The 21,028-nt window shown below is 37.0% G+C and overlaps 1 protein-coding gene across 5 annotated transcripts in view; it reads left to right on the forward strand.

The window, feature by feature from the left end:
* ARHGAP26 (Rho GTPase activating protein 26) overlaps nucleotides 1-21,028 on the forward strand; it is a 276,121-nt gene that overhangs the window by 95,283 nt on the left and 159,810 nt on the right. For all 5 annotated transcript variants that reach the window (XM_026696419.2, XM_087924476.1, XM_087924475.1 and 2 more), the window contains exons 3-7: nucleotides 865-926; nucleotides 8,408-8,479; nucleotides 12,147-12,248; nucleotides 15,027-15,137; nucleotides 19,429-19,533. In XM_026696419.2, the coding sequence (XP_026552204.2) occupies nucleotides 865-926; nucleotides 8,408-8,479; nucleotides 12,147-12,248; nucleotides 15,027-15,137; nucleotides 19,429-19,533 (452 nt within the window). The remainder of the gene's footprint in view (nucleotides 1-864; nucleotides 927-8,407; nucleotides 8,480-12,146; nucleotides 12,249-15,026; nucleotides 15,138-19,428; nucleotides 19,534-21,028) is intronic.

Below are 21,028 nucleotides of genomic sequence, written 5' to 3' on the forward strand. Positions count from 1 at the left end.
CAGTCTCTTTCGGCAATGGAAACTCCCCAAGTGCAGTCACCAGCCACTTCGATCGACTGGTAGAAGTGGCCTCGGGGTGAGTGCACACACACATGCTCCTCTCGCCCCAAGGCCGCTTCTACTGGCCGATCGAAGTGGCTGGTGACTGCACTTGGGGAGCTTGCCCTGAAGCGGCTGGGGATTCTCCCTTCGGGGAGCTTCTATCGGCTATCGAGGTATTCTAGCCTAGGCTACCTGCAGGGCACTCCTGAAGCCAAGTTTTCTCCCCCCCTCCCCGCCCTCCCCCCCCTTTCTCTTTCCCTTGTGTAGTTCTAACGAATGATGTGAGAAATGGCAGGGAAACGCATGGTTTAAATAGGCCTAAATTTTGGGGGCGGGGCTTAATTTCACCTCATGCCTAGAAATCATGCTGGGCTTTCCTATTGGTGGAGGCCATATTGTTGGAGAGACACAGTAGTCCTTGACTTACAAACACAAGTGGGACCATGATTTCCATTGCTGAGCAAGGCAGTTGTTAAGTGAGTTGCCCCAATTCTATGACTTTTTTTGCCACAATTGTTAAACAAATCATTGCAGTGTTTAATGAATTATGTGATTGTTAAGTGAAATCTGGCTTGGCCCATTGACTTTGCTTGTCGGAAGCTGTCTGGGTAGACTGCAAATAATCCCACATGATCCCAGGATGCTGCAGTAGTGATAAATACATGCTGGTTGCCAAATATCTGAATTTTGAACATGTGACTGTGAAATGGTCATGTGAAGACATTCTTTTTAATGCCACTGTAATCTTGCTAGACGAATGGTTGAAAGGGGAGAACTACATCTATTCAATAATCTTGATTGTCTTTCTTTTATTTCTCATAGCAAAATCCCTGCAAGAATTTGCTACTGTTCTAAGGAACCTAGAAGATGAGCGCATACGAATGGTAAGAACCTTGTTACCTTTTAGATATAATATCATAATATCTGGGACAATGTATATACAATACAATGTAATCAGTGCTTGGAAAACACTTCAGGGCAAACTATGATGGGAAATATTTTTTGGATATTACTGAAATTATATAAGTATGTGTTTTCTCTTCTTAATGTACATGAATGCCATCTTAGGTTCAGGGAGCAGTGTCCCAGGGGCTTGTAGGATAGATTAGCTCTTATCTCGCCCTGATTTTAAAGGGAGTAAATTAAAAGACCTCCTTTTGGTGTCTGATGCAGTTTCCTTTACCAGCAACTTTACCAATGGGGGGAAAAAAACCTCAAGAAGAGCAAGGTATTGTGTCAGTGGGATGGGAGACCATAAACACAGTTAACATTTAGATTTGTACTTTTTTTAATAAAAGTTTTTTATTTTATGTTTTATAACACATCTCTTCACGTGAACAATGTGGTTCCAGATTACAACATTTATACATAGTCATACTTGCATTTCCATCTATCTTAGATAATATTGCCTCAAATCATTATCCATTCCACTGTATCATTAAATAAATTTCTATTTCATATTTCAATTCATTAATTCAGTATCAATATCATTTCTTCCACACATATATTTTCAATTCTTTATCCCCTATTATTTCCAGTTTCAGCTTACCACCTGTTTTACATTACACCTCATTATCATCCTTAGCTTTTTCTAGACCATATAATAAACAATCTAAAAAGAGTAGAAATAAAATATTATCCCTAACCTTTGTCTCTAAATCTCACAACCTTATCATTCCTTTTAATTTTAGCTAGCTTTCCTTTTTCTAGGTTTTCCCAGTCTTCCTTCTTTTTTCCTTCTAATGTTATTTTTATTTCCCTCTGCTTATCTGCCATGTTTCCCCCCACCCTTCTTTGTTCCCTTTTTTGGGATTCTTCTTGTAAAACTCCTCTTTCTTTTGCTTGATCTTGGGAGCGTTGTCTCTTTTATTTGTTATCTCTGTCATCGATATCTCTGTTGTAGGTTCTTTTATGTCTTTTGGCAATGATCCTTGTCCTCCATATTCCTCTAGGCTGTATTCCTTCTCTTTTAACTCCTCCTCTCTGGGCTTTCTTTGTTCTTCTACGAACTGCAACGCCATTACTTTGCCAACAAATATGTCCAATAGACTCATTCTTTCTTTTAACATTTCTCTCACAGTTTGCAGTTCTGATTTAAATTCTTTGATTATTTCCTCCATATCTTTAATCTGTTAAGTTATCTTTTATTTTATTAAAAGTCATTTTTTTCTGTTATGGTCTTTGCCAAAAGCCTCCGTTTATCTCAGTTTCTCTTTCTTCTGTTTTCTTATCACAGTCCACACCAAACAGTCCCAAAATATCACATTCATTTATGTTTTTCTGCAATCCCCACTTTTTAAAAAAAAAACTTCCGGGGTCCTTGTTATGCTAATAATCTTTTATTTCATTTCATTTCCTTTTTGAACATTTTTATGACTGATGATTTTTCAAGGAAGAGGAAATATCTTTAACCATTAGATGGCGCTTTATATCACTCAATTTTTCAAAGTTCTCTTTTTTTTATAATTCTCTTTTCCGTTGCATTAGCATTTAATTTTATCCGTTCAAAATAACCCCAACATTTTATCCAATGCCTTATTAGTGATTCTGTATCTTATTTCAAGTTTATTCTCTGATTTCATATAGTTCTTTTATTTCTGGTTGTTTATTTACCTTGTATTTTCCTCTTATTTCCCATTCGCTGCCTTAACACTTCCAAACGAGGGCTCTTTTTTTCTGCCTTTCGGGGTTCAGAAGAAAACGTTCAAAGTCTTCTATCCAGTTACGTGCTGCTCACCATTTCACCATACTTAGGTCCCGGCAGCTTCCCGTCTTCAGGGCAGCCATTAAAGACTGCCGCTTCTCCCTGTCTTCTAGGGGAGTTTACCAAGCCAGGGAGGGGAGATGCAGCTCCCCTCGGCCCAGCTGGCAGTCTCCCTTCTTCCCCCACCCCTACGAGGTGAGTCAGATGAATCCGGTCCTTTAAGGACCCTTCCAGATAAAAGGAATATTTGTATCTTGGGGGATTTCAATGCTATTGTGGACCACCAGAAAGATCACAGTAGTGGGGGGAAAGAAAAAAAGAGAACTACTGAAAACATATGAAGAAATGATGATTGAACTAAATTTGATAGACATGTGGAAGAAATTAAACCCTGAGAAAAAGCAATTTACATTTTACTCCAATCCCCACCAAACATGGACATGAATTGATATGGTATGGATGAATGGTGAGTTAATAAATGAATTAAAAGAGATTGAAATTTTACCAAACGAATGGGCAGATCACAATCCGATTTAGATAGTGTGGAAAGGTAGGAAGAAACCAAGGAAAAGTTGGACCCTAAATACACAGCTTATTAGGGAGAATTGCCACTATAAAAATGAACATCCCGCCTAAATTTATTTACTTATTCCAAACAATACCAATAAAAATACATAAAAATTACTTTGTGGAACTTAACAAGATAATTACCAAATTTATTTGGCAAGGGAAAAAACCGAGGATAAACCTAAAGGCAATGCAAGATATGAAGAGCAGGGGAGGTATGGCATTCCCAGATTGGGAATTATACTATAGTACAGCCTCATTACTTTGGTTGAAAGAGTGGGTAAATCTGTCGAATAAAAGAATCTTATTTCTAGAAGGCCACGATTTACAGATGGGATGGCACACATTTTTATGGGACACTGGAAAAATTAAGCAGAAGTATTTCCACAGACATATAATTAGAGATTCCTTATTGGCTAATTGGAACAAAAAAAATATATTTTAAAATTCCAATCTGGATCTCAACTTTGGAGGCGATGATACATCCAAATTATCTAGATCTTAATAAAATGATAAAATACAAAGACCTTCTTGATGCTCAAGGAACTTTAAAATCATGGCAATCTCTCCAAGAACAAGGGCTACAAGTAGACCAGTGGGCTTATTTGCAAATTCAAAATAGATATAGCCAGGACAAGAAAAATTTTGGAATTTATGCTAAGGTATAACAATTAGATAAAATCCTATTAGGTCCAGATAAAAAAAATATAACTAAATTTTATAATTATTTATTAGAGATGGAATTAGAAGAGGAAGTAGTCAAAGGCAACATGATAGCTTGGAGTAGAAACATAGGACGTAGCATTACATTATTAGAATGGGAAAAGGTCTGGACAAGGAACAATAAAATTACAAAATCAACAACATATAAAGAAAATGCCTATAAAATGTTTTAGATGGCATCTCTCACCCTCAAGAATAGTGAAAATGTCTCCTAACATGAATCCGAATTGCTGGAAAAGTAAAAAGAAACAGGGAACATTCTTTCACATGTGATGGTCCTGCACTGAAGCCCAAAGATACTGGCATAGAATAAAAAAATGGTTAGAGGAAATAATGGCGGAGCAAATTGAATTAAAACTAGAATTTTTCTTACTGGGGATATTTAATAGACAAATTTCTAAAAAAGTCAAATATATAATACTGCACATTCTTACTGCAGCTAGAATAACCTTTGCACAGGTGTTAGAAACAAGCAGATATTCCAACAGAGGAAATGGTCATTCAGAAGATAACAGCCTGTGCAGAGATGGATAAGTTAACCTTAGCACTTAAGGAAAAAGAAACATCAGAATATTATAGAAGCTGGGAATGCTGGTATGACTGGATAGAACAAAAATAGAAAATATATTAGTAAACAACATAAAATGTTAAAGAGGTAGTAATTATATATTCGCAATAAGATGTATTTGTAAATATATCACCAATACTGATAATAAACAAGGAACCATAGACTGTTGATAATAGAATTGCTAGTTTTTAATCATTTTCTTTTTTCCTTTTTTCTTTTTTTTCTGTGTGTTGTGTATGTGTTTGTTTGATATTTTAGTTGTATAATCAATAAAGTTTGTTTAAAAAAAAAACGACCCCTCCAACAGGGCAAGCATGGATCAAAGCCGCACACAATCGCGGTCTCTGGTCCGTCATCGACAAGACCACCACCAGAAGTACTAGATTTGTTCTTAATAGGAGGATTTTTTTAAAAAAAAAGAAAGGGCAGCAAGCAGCATTATCCATATGTTTCTGTCCTGTTAATCTTCTATTAATTGATCTTTGGAAGAGTCAGGATCATGATCTGTATGTGTGCTATGATTAGAAAAGTAAGATCTAGAACAACTTTCTTAACTTGTTGTATAGGCTTCTATAGATGTTGGCTTTGAGAAGAAATTGTGGGTAATTTTTGCAATGCTCTTGCCTGTTTTGGCCAATGGCCATGATATAGCTCTACAAATTGTCAACTTCTCTGCCTAAAAGAATAGCAATATTCATCCTTAGGGAGTAAATCTTGGCAGCTTAATAAGGATAGCAAACTACAGCAAACTGCCTGCCACTGAATCTATTTGGTCTTGCCCTCAGAGAACAAAGATTGCATTATGCAGTCCAGCTTCTTTAGACATTTTTGCTCCCAGCTGGATTAAAGTGTCCCTGCTAGCATCACATGTAGAAGGGACTATAAGATTTAAGTCATAGAATTGAAAGGGACTTTGGAAGTCTTGTAGTCAAACTCTTGGCCTAGTGCAGGAATCCTCATACCAGCCTAGACAAATGGCCATCTAATTTTTTCTTGAAAACCTCCAGTGATGGAGAACCCATGACTCCAGGAACAAGCTGTTCCATTGCTCTATAGCTCTAACAGTTAGGAAATTCCTTCTTATTCCAAGTCTTCCTCCATAAATCTTCCGCTCATTGATTGTAGTCTTACCCCCTCAGACAGTAAGGAGAACAAATGTATTTCTCTTTCCTGTGACATCCTTTCATACATTGAAAGACTGCTATCATGTCTCCTCCTAACTTTCTCTTTTTTAGCCTAAATATACCAAGGTCCCTTAGTTGCCCTTCGTAGGACTGAGCATACAAGCTCCTTATCATCTTTGTCATTCTTCTCCATACTGTTTCCAGTTCTCAATGCCATTTTTATCAGTCATCAAGACCAGACACAGTAGTTCAGGTGCAGTCTCACCACTGCAGCAGAGAATTGTACTATCACTTCTCACAATCTCAATGAAGCTTAGTGTAGAATTGGGTTTTTTTTTTGGAAGCCACAGCACACTGCTGAATCATGCTGAATCTGTGGTCTACCAAGATATCCGGATCCCTCTTGCAAGTACTGTGGGGTAAGGCTCTACTTATCTTGGATCTGTGCCTCTGAGGTGAAATCTGCAAGAATAATGGTGATTTAAGCAAAGAGTCTAATCATCATGGAACTAGAGAAAGGCTCCTTTGGTAGAGGTTTTGTTGTACTCATGTAGATTGGCCCTTTGAATTGAGCTGGTGTGAGATTCTTGTAGTTCAGGGGAGGCTAGAAGCCTGGGATATAGAACTAGTTGTTTAGAGAAGGCTCGGATTGTCTTCATCCTGTATACCCTAGAAATGCTTGAGCTAGTTTGTACCTTGACCCGACATTCTTTTGCTTCTTCTCTTATCTCTTGGGCTATTCATAGATCTTGCTTCTGCTTCACACTCTGGCTGGCTGTTTTTTAGCCAGAAGGAAAGTTTAGCAAGACTGCCTGCCTGCCAAGCATGATGATTTCTCTGTGAGAACAGGACGAAGCTGATAGTAGTTCAAGTATGAACAAAAAAACAATTGGAGGAATTCCCTCATGATGTCTTCCTTTGGGATTTAATCGAAACATGGGAAGCCAGAGATGCTATTGAGATGGTTGTAACAATGACAGACAGAAAATTCACACACAGCTCTTGTGACTGACATCAGGAGCCTTCTTATATTACTTTTGAAAATGTTTCTGTGGCTCTGTTCTTTGTGAATGAATTTCTTCAGCTAATTGAATTACATTAAAAAATGTTGGAGAATTTCTCTGCCTAGCATTACTCTTGGCTATTCAAACATCCACATCAGTCTTCTGTTATGTTTAAGTGATCTTGGTCTCAAAAGTTATAGATAAAGCTGCTTTAAAACAAAAAGCTTTTCAACCAGACACTTCTTGTCTTCTATGATTCATTGGGACTTTGTAGCAATAACAATAGCACTTAGATTTATATACTGCTTCACAGTGCTTTACAGCCCTCTCTAAGTGGTTTTATAGAATCAGCATATTGCTCCCAATAATCTGGGTCCTCATATTACTGACCTCTGAAGGATGGAAGGCTGACTCAACCTTGAGCTGGCCAGGATTGAACTCCTGACAGTGAGCAGAGTTAGCCTGCAATACTGCATTGTAACACTGCGCCATCAGGGCTCTTGTAACTATAGAATATCTTGAATAAGGGAATCTACATAAGTAGCAAAAGGTTGAATGGTGAAAATTAGAAAAGCTTAATAGTGTTTACACTGATCTTAGAATCAGAATTGTGTTCAGCATGGTTTTACTTTGTTTGTGGTTGCGTCCACTGCAAACATTTCCAGCCTATGATCACATTCTATTGGAAATCTACAAAAATAGAACAAGCAGTCTGAAGCATGAAAGTTAGAATTGCAGTATTACATTGAAACACTTAAAGAAATGACTATTTTATAAATCTACTTAATTTTGGAGTTTTATGAAACGACCATGTTCTTCTGATGGTTCTATGTTATGAACTCATTTATTTCTTTGCTTTGTATAATTGGCCATTTATTCTTGAGTAGCAACAAATTAAAAACAGCAATACAAATGTAAACAAAAACAAAACACATAACATGGGAAACAGTACAGGTATCCACATGAACGAGTCCTAAAAATGAACTTATTTAACTTCCAGGCCCAGTGCCCAGGAAAAAACCTGTTTTTAATCCATATGAAAATCCTTCTCGGTTGGCGTTATGGATGTTCCCCAGTATTATAGTGATCCACCTAAAGGAAGAGATTGGGGAAAAATTCATCAGTTTATATGTTTGTAGGTTAAAAAAAATCAATATTTATTTCAAGTTGAGCTCAACTCCTAGTGATCTCATGCACATGCTTTGACAACAAATGATTATCAAATTTTTCATTGCCTCCTTTTGGAATGCTTTTTCAACTCCCCAGCTTAGTCCTTACTCATAATATTCCACAGAGCTCTCCCATCAAAATACTATCCAAGCCTGACCTATTTTAGTTTCCAAATACCAGCAATGTACAGTACTTAGTAGTAGCAACCAGCTGTTTTCTGAAACTCCTCAACGCTCTTAACTTTCTTTTTGATTCTTTAAAGAAGCTGTGTAAATAACCACAGATCTTGACTTGTTCAGCTTTCAAGTCTTTATATGTTAACATCAGTTGATTTTGCAAAATTGAAATCGGGATCTCTAATTATATGGTGTATAAAATTCTGAATCATACAGATCTTTTAGGAAGAAAAAAAATGTCATCTTTAGAGAGAATTATAGTAATTGAGCATGGGAATTTGGATGCTTAGACTTAGAGAATAAGCATTTCATTTCTATTTGTTTGGCAGATTGAAAATGCTAGTGAAGTCCTAATCACACCTCTGGAGAAATTTCGAAAAGAGCAAATTGGTGCTGCTAAGGTAGGTGGAAAAATTGATAATGTTTTCTTGTCTCTTTGAAGGAGATTTGAAAAATACACTTGAAGTATTGTTTGGAAGATCTGCATGAATCAGCAGTTGCTTTTTCTGTCAGAAAGTAAATAACCTTTCTTGGTAATCCTCTTCTAGAGTTCTTCAAAAGCAATCAGATAACAGATAACAGGAAATCAGAGTTGGTCATCTAGTCCAACCACCCGCCCAAGCAGGAGACCCTACATCATTTCTGACAAATGGCAGTCCAATCTCTTCTTGAAAGCTTCCAGTGATGAAGCACCCACAACTTCCATTGGAAGTTCCATTGGTTGATTGTTCTCACTGTCAGAAAGTTTCTCCTTATTTCCAGGTTAAATCTCTCCTTGTTCAGTTTCCATCCATTATTCCTTGTCTGGCCCACAGGTGCTTTAGACCCCTTCCTCTCTGTGGCAACCCCTCAAATATTGGAACATTGTTATCATGTGTCCCCTGGTCTTTCTCTTCATTAGACTAGCCATGCCCAGTTCCTGTAACTGTTCTTCATGTTTTCGTCTCCAGTCCCCTAAATCAATCAATCAAAAGAGGAGTGTTTGATAGATTGTCTTGCATATTTTAATAGAGAAATTGATTGCAATTGAACAATTGTATGTAGCATATAGTAGATTTGGAACTAAAGAGATTCTTCATTTTCACCACAACACTAAAGCAGACAGCAAAACATTGACTTCATTTGTTGTCACTAATGTTATCATACATCCAAATTTGTTTGGCTGTTTAGTATAAAGAAGTCATAATATTCCCACTTTCCCAACTGAGGTAAGAAGAAATCTGTGGCACATCCAGTGGCATCATAGCATCAACAGAGTTGCATAAGTCTACAAAGAGTATTACGAAAACTAGTGTTCTTACTGGAAGAGTTTCACAACTTGGAATTCTCCTTCCCTCTTTTTTAAAAATAATAATAGTAATAATGAGCTAGGTACAGCTCTAGGTTTTTTTCTTTTCTGCTCCAAGGCATTGTACCTTCTACTCCTGCTTCGTTGCTATAACAACCTGAGATTTCTGGTTAAGATAGATGATTTCCTGCCAAATTCTTTTTATTCAGCAGTTCTTCATACAAAATTCTCTACTGCTTCTTATTTCTGCAATACTTAGGAGTGACACCAAAGCAGGAATAAAATTGTAGGAGGCATTGGAAATAATCTGCTTCCATTTGCAATAAAAGCTATTACTGTGTCAGTAGTAATAATCATGAAGAATATTTTGCTATTCTGGCACCTGCATGGAAATTATTCTGACCCTGCTATACACTTCATCAACCTGGAGCCGTCTGAGTACTCCCGTCTTCACCATCTCCACTATCCACGCTGAGGTTCCCCCTGAGGTAACCATCCTGCAGATGTTTCAAAGGACCTTAAAGGCCTGGATTTTGCCCAAGCTAGTGTGATTGAAGCCCTTTTTTTTTTTGGTTCCTCTCTGGATTTATTATCTGCGCCATCTTTGCTGTTTTTTGTTTTGCATTGTTTTCCTGGTTTTTGTGTTTTTAACAATATTTTTAACAATGTGTTAAAAGTCACTGAAAGTCAGGTGGCATATAAACTATTACTTATGTTGGTTGTGATATTAATGGACACATACAGATAAAGATCATCATAGCAGCCATTACATTCATTGGGATCACTGGTATATCCAAAATCAATTAGATCTTGGTATGAGTTATCTGTAATCACATGCTCCTTGTAAGAAAGGACATCCATATGCACACATAGTATGGTGGAAAAACTCACTTAAGAATCCTCCAACAATTGGAAGAGCATAATCATTTTATTAAAACTACCAGATTAGAGCAAGTGACTGGTTTTCTGCTGTCAAAAGTAGAGAATACCAGAAGCTGGTTAACAGATTTCTCCTACGGAAGTTAGTTGAATATACTAACACATTAATTGTAGATGTTATTTGCTTTATAATTTCTAAGGAGTACTGATAGAGGTACATGAGAATATGAGTCTGGAAGGAGAACACTTTGCTATACAGAATAGGTAGCCTTTGAAAAGTGCAAATGTCAATTAAATGGGAGAAATGTAAATATAGAAGAGAATATACGTAGCTCAGAGTTGAACTGTGATGTCCTTGATGATCCCTGAGCTTAGTTGTTGCTTGTAGACATTTCATTATCCAACTAAGTAATATCAATGCCACTGTTGATGTTACTTAGTTGGGTAATGAAACAGCTGCAAGCAAACAACCAAGAGTAAAAAGATCAGCAAGGACACCACAAATAAAATATACCCTTTATCAGTATCCTTGAGGATGATGCAACTAAGGGAGACATAAAGTTTTGAATCACAGATTACTTATTTATATTACAAACATTTGGAAGTCTAGGAGGGTATATGTCACGATGGAGTAATTTTGGTACATAGAGGAGGAAGATGATTTGTCAATTAAGCCTGGCAATTAAGCTAAATATAGTAGTCCTTTAAGTAATGCAGGCAAGCAAAGTCAATGAACACTTAGAATTAATTGCTGATATATGCAGATGGAACAAAATTCTTTCCCTTTTAACATTTCTTTCCATACCCCCCGCCCTCCATTTCCAGTTGTTCAAAGTAGAACATGAGGTATAATGCAAGGACAAATTTCTATGTCTAGCCAGCCCATATCAAAAAGGAAATGCATATGAGGGTAAATAACTAATAGGGGAAGAAAGAGTGTCAACATAAAAAAACATTTTCTTTACCCAAAAGAAACAGAAAGGAAAATCTGATAGAATTTCAGCCACTTTCCAAAATTATTAGCAATAATTTTCAGATGTTGCATGCATTATCTGGGTTTTCTTATAAATGTCAAGATTAGTTTCAATTTTATTATGTTGGTTTTCCCACATCCCATAGAAAAGATTCACCAGCTTATATATGCCTCCTTGGGGTGCTCAGCAAATAGGCTGAGCAAATAAATTGTCCATCCCTACGTGCCCCATTCCGTTCACTTCCTTGAGGGGATGCATAGCATCCATAGCGGTATAAAATACATTTTCTACTTCAATGGAGATATTTGCCATCTCTACTGTAGTTCAGTGACCCCAAATTCCGGAGCAGTACGCTTATTCTGGAATGAAAAGGTATGATCAGCTAGTTGAGATATGAGATATTTGCTGTGTTTTGGGAAAGTGATGTTGATGGTGTAGGCCACTGATCTCATGGATGATAATGTAAGGGAGGATGTCTCCCTAGGCAAAACTTTCCCCCAAATTGCCAGAATATTAAAGGCTGTGTTGTCCCCCATCCAATAATGTCTTTTGACATTGAGGGAGGCATAGTGCTGTTGGGAACAACCTGGAAGAAGGATAAGGGTATTCATGTTTTGAGTGCAATTTGCTAAACTCTATTAATTTGGGTCAGTGATCATTCTGGTGGCAGTTTTGCATGCCACAGCTAAAACAACTTGGTTTATGCTGTTGTTTTGCAGAATTGCCAAACGTCAATGATGGAGGCCCAGACTTGTACCTATAATGGGCAGAAGGCAGGAGGAAGATCCACATCTTCTATTAACTTTTTATCAAAGTTAATAGAATGGAATGGAATGGGACAACATTCTGATGTGTGTGTGTTTATGTCTCTGCATAATTATTGCAACACTATTTTTTCATGGCTTCTTATGGGGCATATTTTGACAGGAAGCCAGGAAGAAGTATGACAAGGAGACTGAGAAATACTGTGGAATATTAGAAAAGCACTTAAACTTGTCTTCCAAGAAGAAAGAATCTCAGCTTCAAGAGGTGAGATTGGCTGTTTTCTTTGCTTGCGCTATAAAGCCATAAGATTATTTATTGCTGTTGAATGAAAGGCTTAAAGTTACACTTTTAAGTATGTATATTAAGAAGCAAGTTTATTTTGGAGCTCTTTAAATTCTCTCTAAAGTTCCAGGTTAGAGTTTCCATTACTTTTAATTAAATCATCTGTCTACTCCCATCAGATTTGGAATTGTAAGGATAGAGAAAGAACGCTGTAATTTTGCTGGCTGGGAATTCTGTCAGTTGAAATCCACACTAAATCCACATTAAAGTTGCTGAGGTTGAGAAACATTGCTCTCTAGACCATCAAGATGACAATTTTAGCTACACAGTTTTCTAATTCCCTGTAAAGCTGTGTAATACTTGACTACTGGCGCCATCTTGTGGTCCATATTTTATATTAAAGTTTACTATTTTTCTCTAGAGAGCACGGGTGTCAAACTTGATTTCATCATATGATGTATTGTGACTTTTGTATCTTTGTGGATCCGGGGTGGGCGTGGCCTCCATGTGATACATCTGGTCCCTGGGCTGCCAGTTTGACGAGCTTGCTGTAGAGATTTGAGCTCTTCTCCCCACTTCTTTTTTTTTTTTTCCCTTTCAACCTTCATTTCAAACATAAATGTCTTTGGAGATGCAGACTCCCCTCTCTTTTGGCTTTTACTACTTTTGTTCAAAATAAAAATCTCTTCAGTGCCTAGATCTATCTTTTCTTCAAGCACTGGGATTTTGAGTGAGGGAGCTAAATGACTGCAGCTTTGAAACAGGAGGTTACAATTTTTCAATTATTAAATGACCGAAGGTTTAGGTCAGAGGTCTTCAAACTTGACAGCTTTAAGACTTTTGGACTTCAACTCCCAGAATTCTTCCTCCAGTCATGTTAGCTCAGGAATTCTGGGAGTTGAAGTCCACAAGTCTTAAGCTTGCCAAGTTGGAAGACCCTTGGTTTAGGTCATCCGTTGGGCTTTGAGAAGGGAATGATGGTCAGATTAGGGGCAAATGTAAGTGCAAGGGCTTGTTGGTTGTAATAATTGTAACTGTGGATTTTGATTTTGATGAGTAACACCCAGATGCTTCATAGGTGTGTTGTCATTTTGGTATAGTTAGACCATGTGTAATTGACAGACTTGATTTTATCAAAGATTTTATCTGTCATTTATTATTTTATTCTAGAGTTTTTAATTGGATATTCACTGAGTGTTTTTGTTCGTTCTCTTCTGTGGTCTGTTATGACTTTAATTGAATTGAATTGAATTGAGGTGTGTTAGATATCTGAAAACATGCTACATTTGGGACAGCATCCATGATGCTTAAGAAACAGAAAGTGTCTCAAAACTTGAGTGATTCCAAATGCCATAGAGCTTTAAAGAATATTAGGAATCTGAAAGTTGTAACTTGGGTAGTTTCATAAGCATATCAGGTGGTGAGTTTCTTCCAGAAAGGCTGGGATTAAATCTTACCCACGCAATTAAGGATGAATAATTAACAAACAGCTCATAATATAATTGTGTGAAATGAAGTTTTTTACAGCCCAACATTAGATTGCTGGTAGTCCTATAAAATCCCAAACTTTTGATTTAAACCTTTCTAAAGAAACATATTCTGTCTGTGGGCTGCCTTTCGTTAGTCCCACATGAATTTAAAAATTATTTTCACCTTGTAGACATATTCTTGTATGCAAAGAACAGAAATAAAAATCACCCTGTTCTTTCTCAGAAGTCTTTTGCATAAGAACTTGTCCAGATAATTAGGTTTAAGGTAAAGGTAAAGGTTCCCCTCGCACATACATGCTAGTCATTTCCGGCCCTAGGGGGCAGTGCTCATCTCGGTTACAAAGCCGAAGAGCCAGTGCTGTCTGAAGATGTCTCCATGGTCATGTGGCCGGTATGACTAAATGCCAGAGGCACATGGAAAAATTAGGTTTAGGTCGATAGTATTGCAACTCTCTTTCTCTGAGTACTAGCTTGGTTTTATTTTCCATAATTGTTATTTTGACCATTCCCATCTTTGTCAAATAGTTTAAAAGATTCTAAATGAATCTGATCGCATTCAGTGTGCATCATATCTTTGTGATAAGTACTCATATGTGTTTTTTTAAAATTAAGAATAAGAAAATAGCCCCTTATTCTTCGACCAGTAGTTCTCAAAATTCCCATGCTCTGGAATCTCTGCTTATCATTTTATCTGACACCAAATAATTGTATTTTACAGTGAAATGCATCTGCTTTGCAGAAGATTTGGAAGAGTGTTCTATGCTGCATTCTTGTCCAATTCGGTGCTCTCCAAATGAACTCCCCCATATTCTGTTGCTGTAAAAATCTTTGGATGGCTAACCAGGATTGTCAAAATTCCTGGAGTTGTACTCCAAAACATTTGAAAGGCAGCAGAAAATATGACTTGATAGGTTTATCTGCTTGTAGGGTTTCAGAGTCCATCAGCTATCATTATTTTTGAGCCGGGAACTTGTGCCAATCATCTCTGTGAGAAATCTTCAATTAACTTTGAAGAAATCTCAGATTCTCAGAATGCTACTCTATTCACTTAAGGAAGTTTGCCAGCTTCAGTTTATACATCATGAACTACTGGGCAGACAAGGCAATCTTTCTTAAGAGCTTAGCCCTTTGCTCTGTAGAATTCTAGAATTAAATATACTTAATTGGGAAAGTTCTATACAAACAAACAGCCTTTGTATAATCTTGATGTCAAATGCTCACAGTTAATTATTTGCTTTATTTCCTTTTTGATCTGCATGACGATTGACAGGCAGATACCCAGGTGGACCTGGTCAGGCAGCACTTTTATGAAGTTTCTCTTGAGTATGTCTTCAAAGTACAAGAAGTTCAGGAAAGAAAGATGTTTGAGTTTGTGGAACCAGTAAGTAAATGTTTGTCAAGCATTTCTTCTTCTCTGAAATATAACAACAATAAATTAAGCTCTGGTGAATGCTTTAGAAAGTAATGATAAAGTGTCTTTTTCTTCTTCCATCTCCATGATATATGTGAGGAAACAATATATAAATCAGAATACCTGACATTTGTATTTTCCTAAATTTTTCAGTTTTGAGGGTTTAAAAAATATATGCAAAAGCATAAGAGTTGAGTGAAAAAAAAATCGCACTCAGAAAAAGATGCCATCAGAATACCTATATTGTTTTAAAATATTGTTTCTAGAAAAAGTGAGCCTAGAGTTGCATACATTAACTGAAATATGTTTTTAAAAAAGATAAATATATGCATATTTTTGTTTCAATGTACAAACCTAAAAAGGCCTAAGTGAAACTTAATTTGCTCATCCCTAGGAATAAGTTACCTTCAGGAAGCAGCATAGAAACAATTTCCATGTGAACAGAATGGAAATAATTACGTCCAAATATCACAAATATGAATATTTACCATTGGTTCTAATTTCATTCTTAGTAAGGAAAGGTGGATACTGAAATTGTTTAATTATCAACTGTTGCTGTTGTCTTTATGCTGCTACAACATTTTAATTCCAGTATGTTCTTAGCTGAAGAAATAAAAGTAGCTCTGAAGAAAAACCATTAAAAGAGAATATTACTGTAAGTTGCCCAATTGTTACGAACAATTGGGTTATGCAGTGCTTGTGATTTGACTCAAAGTGCTTCAGAGCAAGCTGGGATATGAACATAATACCTGTCTGTAACACTTTCAAGTAGCTGTGCCTGTTCCTGAAATTATATAAAATCTGGGGAAAGATGTAGCTGTTAGATTTGTGCCCCTATTTCTGAAGCAGAATTGGAATTGAATCTGAAATGTCACAGTAAAATCTTTGTGAAGATTTGTTGCACATTCAGATGCTATATCTGCTCGGGATATACTAATATCTTATGTTCAGTGATCTGTTTAGCTGTGAGAAGGAAATAATCATAATGAGCATCAGTCATGGCTCCAGCACCAAGTTACTTAGATGTTTACTCTGGTAAAATATGTTTCTAACCATAAACTTTAGAAGCAGGTGAGTTTTGGAGGGGAAAGAGAAGGGGACATCAAAGCCAATAGCAGGTTCCTAAGAGACTGATTTGCTGAAAAGCTCCCATTTTGGATGTGTAGCAAACAAAGCCAGGAAAAGGAAATTCTTATTTATTTGTTATGCAAGGAATGCTACACTTCTTGCGGCTCTATTTCAAGTGATGGAAATGTATTACTTCAGTAGTCCTCATGAGAGGAACGAGCCAGATTTGCTCTCTGGCACTACCGTGTTTGGTTTACAGAGTAAATCAGTACTCAAACTATTTCTGGCCAGCTAAGAGAGAAATGACAGAGAAGTGATGTTGCTTGGCTGATTGGTAATAATAGCAGGGAAAAGAGGCTGAAGGACTGCTGTTTAATCACAGGTTGTATCTTCTTTGAATCTTGCCTTTTCCTCTCCTGCTTTGCTATACAAGTATCTAGGGAAGAATGGGATGCTCTCTAGTTCCTTTATCCATGATCTCTCACACTTTCTTCTGTTGTGGTTGAGAAGCATTGGGGACCATTGATAAAGTATGTGTGCATATGTGTAAGAGGTTACGGTGCTGGCCTAGAAACCAGGAGACTATGAATTCTAGTCCTGCCTTAGTCATGAAAGCCAGCTTGGAAACATTGGGCCAGCCACTCTTTTTCAGCCCAACCGACCTCACAAGGTTGTTGTGGGGAAAATTGGAAGAGAAAGGACTACAATGTATGTTGGCTCAGATTTATTCTCAGTTGGGGGCCAGGTGTGGCATAGGTCCTTTGGAGATGCCTGGGGAGTGGACATGGTCACTGTTAGATCCTGTTGAACCTGACAAAATGGGGATCAGAATAGACAGCTTCAGGGCACTGTAAGTCATAGGTTGATGTACTCAATATCACATTCCTGGAATCTGCTTTTCTGAATCACATCAAAATAAATTATAACAAAATAATTCAGAAAGATACTATGAATGAAATCACTGAAAATTACTGAAATATCCAGCAAAACAGACTGGATCACCTTCTTCTAGTTTGGCCCTGAGGAGAAAAACATGTTATGTAATCAGGCAGTTTGAAATTGGATCAAGATAATTGGCCTCCTTTAGGAATGATTGAATTTGAGTTGCTGCTACATAGCCTTGGATCTTGCCCCGTTGTCAAATGTTAGAAATGTCTGACAGCTATATGCAGAGGATTATGGTGTTGAGATTATGTTGACTTGGGTAAGATGCCCAGTGACCTCGTGATGAAGGTTGATGTGAAAATGCTTGCGACCCACATTTTTGACATTAGATTTATTCAGTAGAAATTCATTATCTTAAAGTTAAATCCTTTTTCAAAAGAAATTTTATATGTATGTATGTATGTATATGTGTGTGTGTGTATGTGTGTGTGTGTGTGTGTGTGTGTGTGTGTGTATGCATCTCTGCTGGCATTTTGTTTTTTGGGAATCAATGAGTTCCAATTTTGCTTTTTTTTTTTAATGAATCTCTGTATTTCTTTGTTCATTATTCTAAACAAGATAGCTGTGGGGATTATTTGGCTTTCCTCCTATGCTTTGTTGGCCCTAAATCAGACCATATGCTTACTCTCAATTTTTTTTAAAAAAATCAGTATCTTGTAATTTGCCTGAACATTTTTATATTTCTGAAGCATTTGGAAAAAAATTGTGTCCTTATTCCCCCCCAAAAAAGAGAGGGAAAGAGAAAGAGAGAGAGAGATTGATAATTCTTTCTCTTCTTTAAAAAATCCTGTTACTTTAAGTAAGATTCAACAACTTTGCTGATTATTTATATTTTATTCTTATTGAAGGATGGGTGGGAATCCTTTCCTTCCTTCCTGTAGCTTTGAAGTCATAAAGGCCTCTACATTATGTGTTTTATTACCTCAGTGTCATTTCTTTGTTTGAACTGCAGGTGGCACTGGATACAGCAGATACATTGCTTAATTTAAATATATACTATGAAATAATTGATTCTATATAAATAGAACAAATGGTTCATATGATAAAGAACTTTGAGCAGAATTTCTGCTTAACAGATCATCGTAGCTGAGTGTGTTTGAAAAGGGCTGCAGCCTTCTTATGCTGACCTCTCTGTAGATGCAGAAAAGTTAGGGGCACAGATGAAGCAGGCATTTCTGGTTTCCTGTCAATGCTTTGTACATTTGAATGCTTAAAGGAAGCTATTGCTTCTGCTGATTTTCTCTTGTTAATCCTGCCAGATTCTCCCCTCAGTTATCAGGGAGAAAAGACATAAACTACATAAATGTATATGATCGATAGACAGAATACTTTATTGGCCAAGTGTGATTAGACACACAAGGAAACTTATTTATGCATTTATTTGTCTTACGGTGACATAAATGGGCCAAAACTGTTAAAAATTGTTTAGATCTGTCCAATATTTTATTTCCCCCTGGAAACGAAAAAACTTTTGGAAACTCCAAAGATTGTACAAAATGATTTGGAATTCTAGTCTTTCATTAGACATGAAAGCTGGCTGGTGATCTTGGGACAATTATTCTCCCTCACCTCACCTCACCTCACCATGTTGCTGTTGTGAGAAAATAGGAGGTAGAAACATTACGTACACCACTTTGAATTGTACTAAATAAAGGCGGGATGTGGTGATAATGGTAATGATGACGATGAAGATGTAAGATTTGGGATAGTTTTATATGTTTATTTGCAAAAGACTTATCTGTGCTTCATGGAGTTACTATCAAATAAGCATGCATAGAAATAAATTCAATCTGATTTGAATGTTTGTTGAGTTTCAGCCTTAAGAAATAAAGAGGAGAGCTTCTGCAATTGTTAACCTTCCAAAATAAATCTAAAGAGGATTAAAAGTCGTCTGCAAAGAAGATTCAGGAGATATAGAATAGAATATTATGTGTAATTTTAAAAACTTTAAATCACAATATTTCTGCCAGTCCATTTTTAAACATATCTCTGGATATTACCCTCTAAATTTTTTTGTTTCATTGTTGGTGCAGTATAAAGTAGTGTATCAAGTGTACTTAGAAAGCAATCCCAAATGAATTTAGCAGAAATTATTCTGTGTTATGCGTAATGGACTGCAGCCATGGCATTCTTTCTGATTGTATAGTGGGAAGAAAAAGGACAGGAACAATTGTCCTCTACTACCTAAAAAGAAACCAACAAACTCTTGTAATCCAGTTCCTTGTTTTGTTTTTTTCCTCCCCTGCAGCTGCTGGCATTTCTGCAAGGGCTGTTCACATTCTACCATCACGGCTATGAGCTTGCAAAGGATTTCAGTGATTTCAAGACAGAGCTGACAATCAGTATACAAAACGTAAGCAGAAACACTTATTGCAGATAAAGGATCTCTTTCAAGTGTTGTTCCTCAACTTTTTGCCCAAGCATATTTTGCTGTTTATGTTAATAAAAAGGATAGTGTGGTGGCTCAGCAGTTAAAATGCTGGGCTTGTTGGATGGAAAGCCAATAACCCAGGTTTGAGATCTGAGAGTTGCATGATGGGGTGAGCTCCTGTTCTCGCCTCAGCTCCTGCCAACCTAGGAGTTTGAAGGCATGCAAATACAAGTAGATGAATAGGTACCACTTCAGTGTGAAGGTAGCTCTGTGATGTCACACTGGCCACACGACTGCAGAAACATTTTTGGACAGTGCTGGCTCATTGGCCTTGAAACGGTGATGACCATTGCCCCCTGTAGTTGGCTACAACTAGTAGAGTAAAATCTGCAGGGACTCCTATGTTAATGAAACTTTAATTTGTATAACTATAAGCAAAATCCCTCCTCTTCTTCCTCCTCTTCCTTCTCCATTGGTGGCTGGTAAACTTGGACATTAAGCAAACAATTTCAAAATAGCATATTTACTTTTGTCTTATGAACAAGATGTTTATATTAATACAAGTTTTAAATGTCCTATAAATTCATAACATACCTAAACCTTTTGGTTATTTTTTTCAAGAAGGTACTATCAGACATGAATATTGGTGCCAGGACTTAATGTAAATACTGTTTACTCTGTTTTTATACTGGCAGCATGCTTCATCAATAAAAAGAGTATTTTTGTATCCATTTGAAAAAAAAATATGCTTAGGAGTTTCTAATAGCTATTGTCCTTCAAAAACCTCTCAAAATATTGAGATTTATTACATTCCATAGACATTTTTCAGTTGTCTTAAGATTTCTTGCCCTCTGTATTTCATAAAGCTTTACATAAATAGATGATGCATAGATGTAGTTTAAAAGAAATTGATAATGTATAGAAAGGTTAAATGAATCCCACTACAGCCTATATTTACAATACTATTGTCCGTGCATTCTAATCTTGAACATACGTGTCAAGATTAAGAAGAAATAACAGTGATCATGTTCTAACAATGAATTTATTTTAGGGTAGGTTAATTAACCCACCTGGCCTTTCTAGTTAGTGTGCAGAAACGTCAGCTTGACACTCTTGTATAGGAGTCTCCAACCCCCAGACCATGGCCCACTACCAGCGGCCTATTTGGAACCAGGCCATGTGCCAGCCTGCCGCTCGTGCAAGAAGAGCTTGCGTGTGCATGTGTACACTGGCCCGTCACTTGTGTGGTCCAGTTCCACTCCCCCACTCCCCAAGCCAGGCTGCTAAGCTGTTAATGTTGGGGACCGTTATTCTATTGAGCCACTGTTAGTTGCTACTACTAGTATTAGTCTAGACTCACCGGTGGTCTGATGGGTATAAGGCAAAATCTTATGCTTCTGTCCTAACTGAATTCTATGCGTATCTGTAGTTTTCTATTCTGAGAAAACAAGCAACTAATTGACAGGCATCATAAAGA

This window comes from Pseudonaja textilis, chromosome 2, assembly GCF_049901715.1.
Source record: "Pseudonaja textilis isolate UNSWEBS1 chromosome 2, rPseTex1.2, whole genome shotgun sequence".
NCBI classification, from domain to species: domain Eukaryota; kingdom Metazoa; phylum Chordata; class Lepidosauria; order Squamata; family Elapidae; genus Pseudonaja; species Pseudonaja textilis.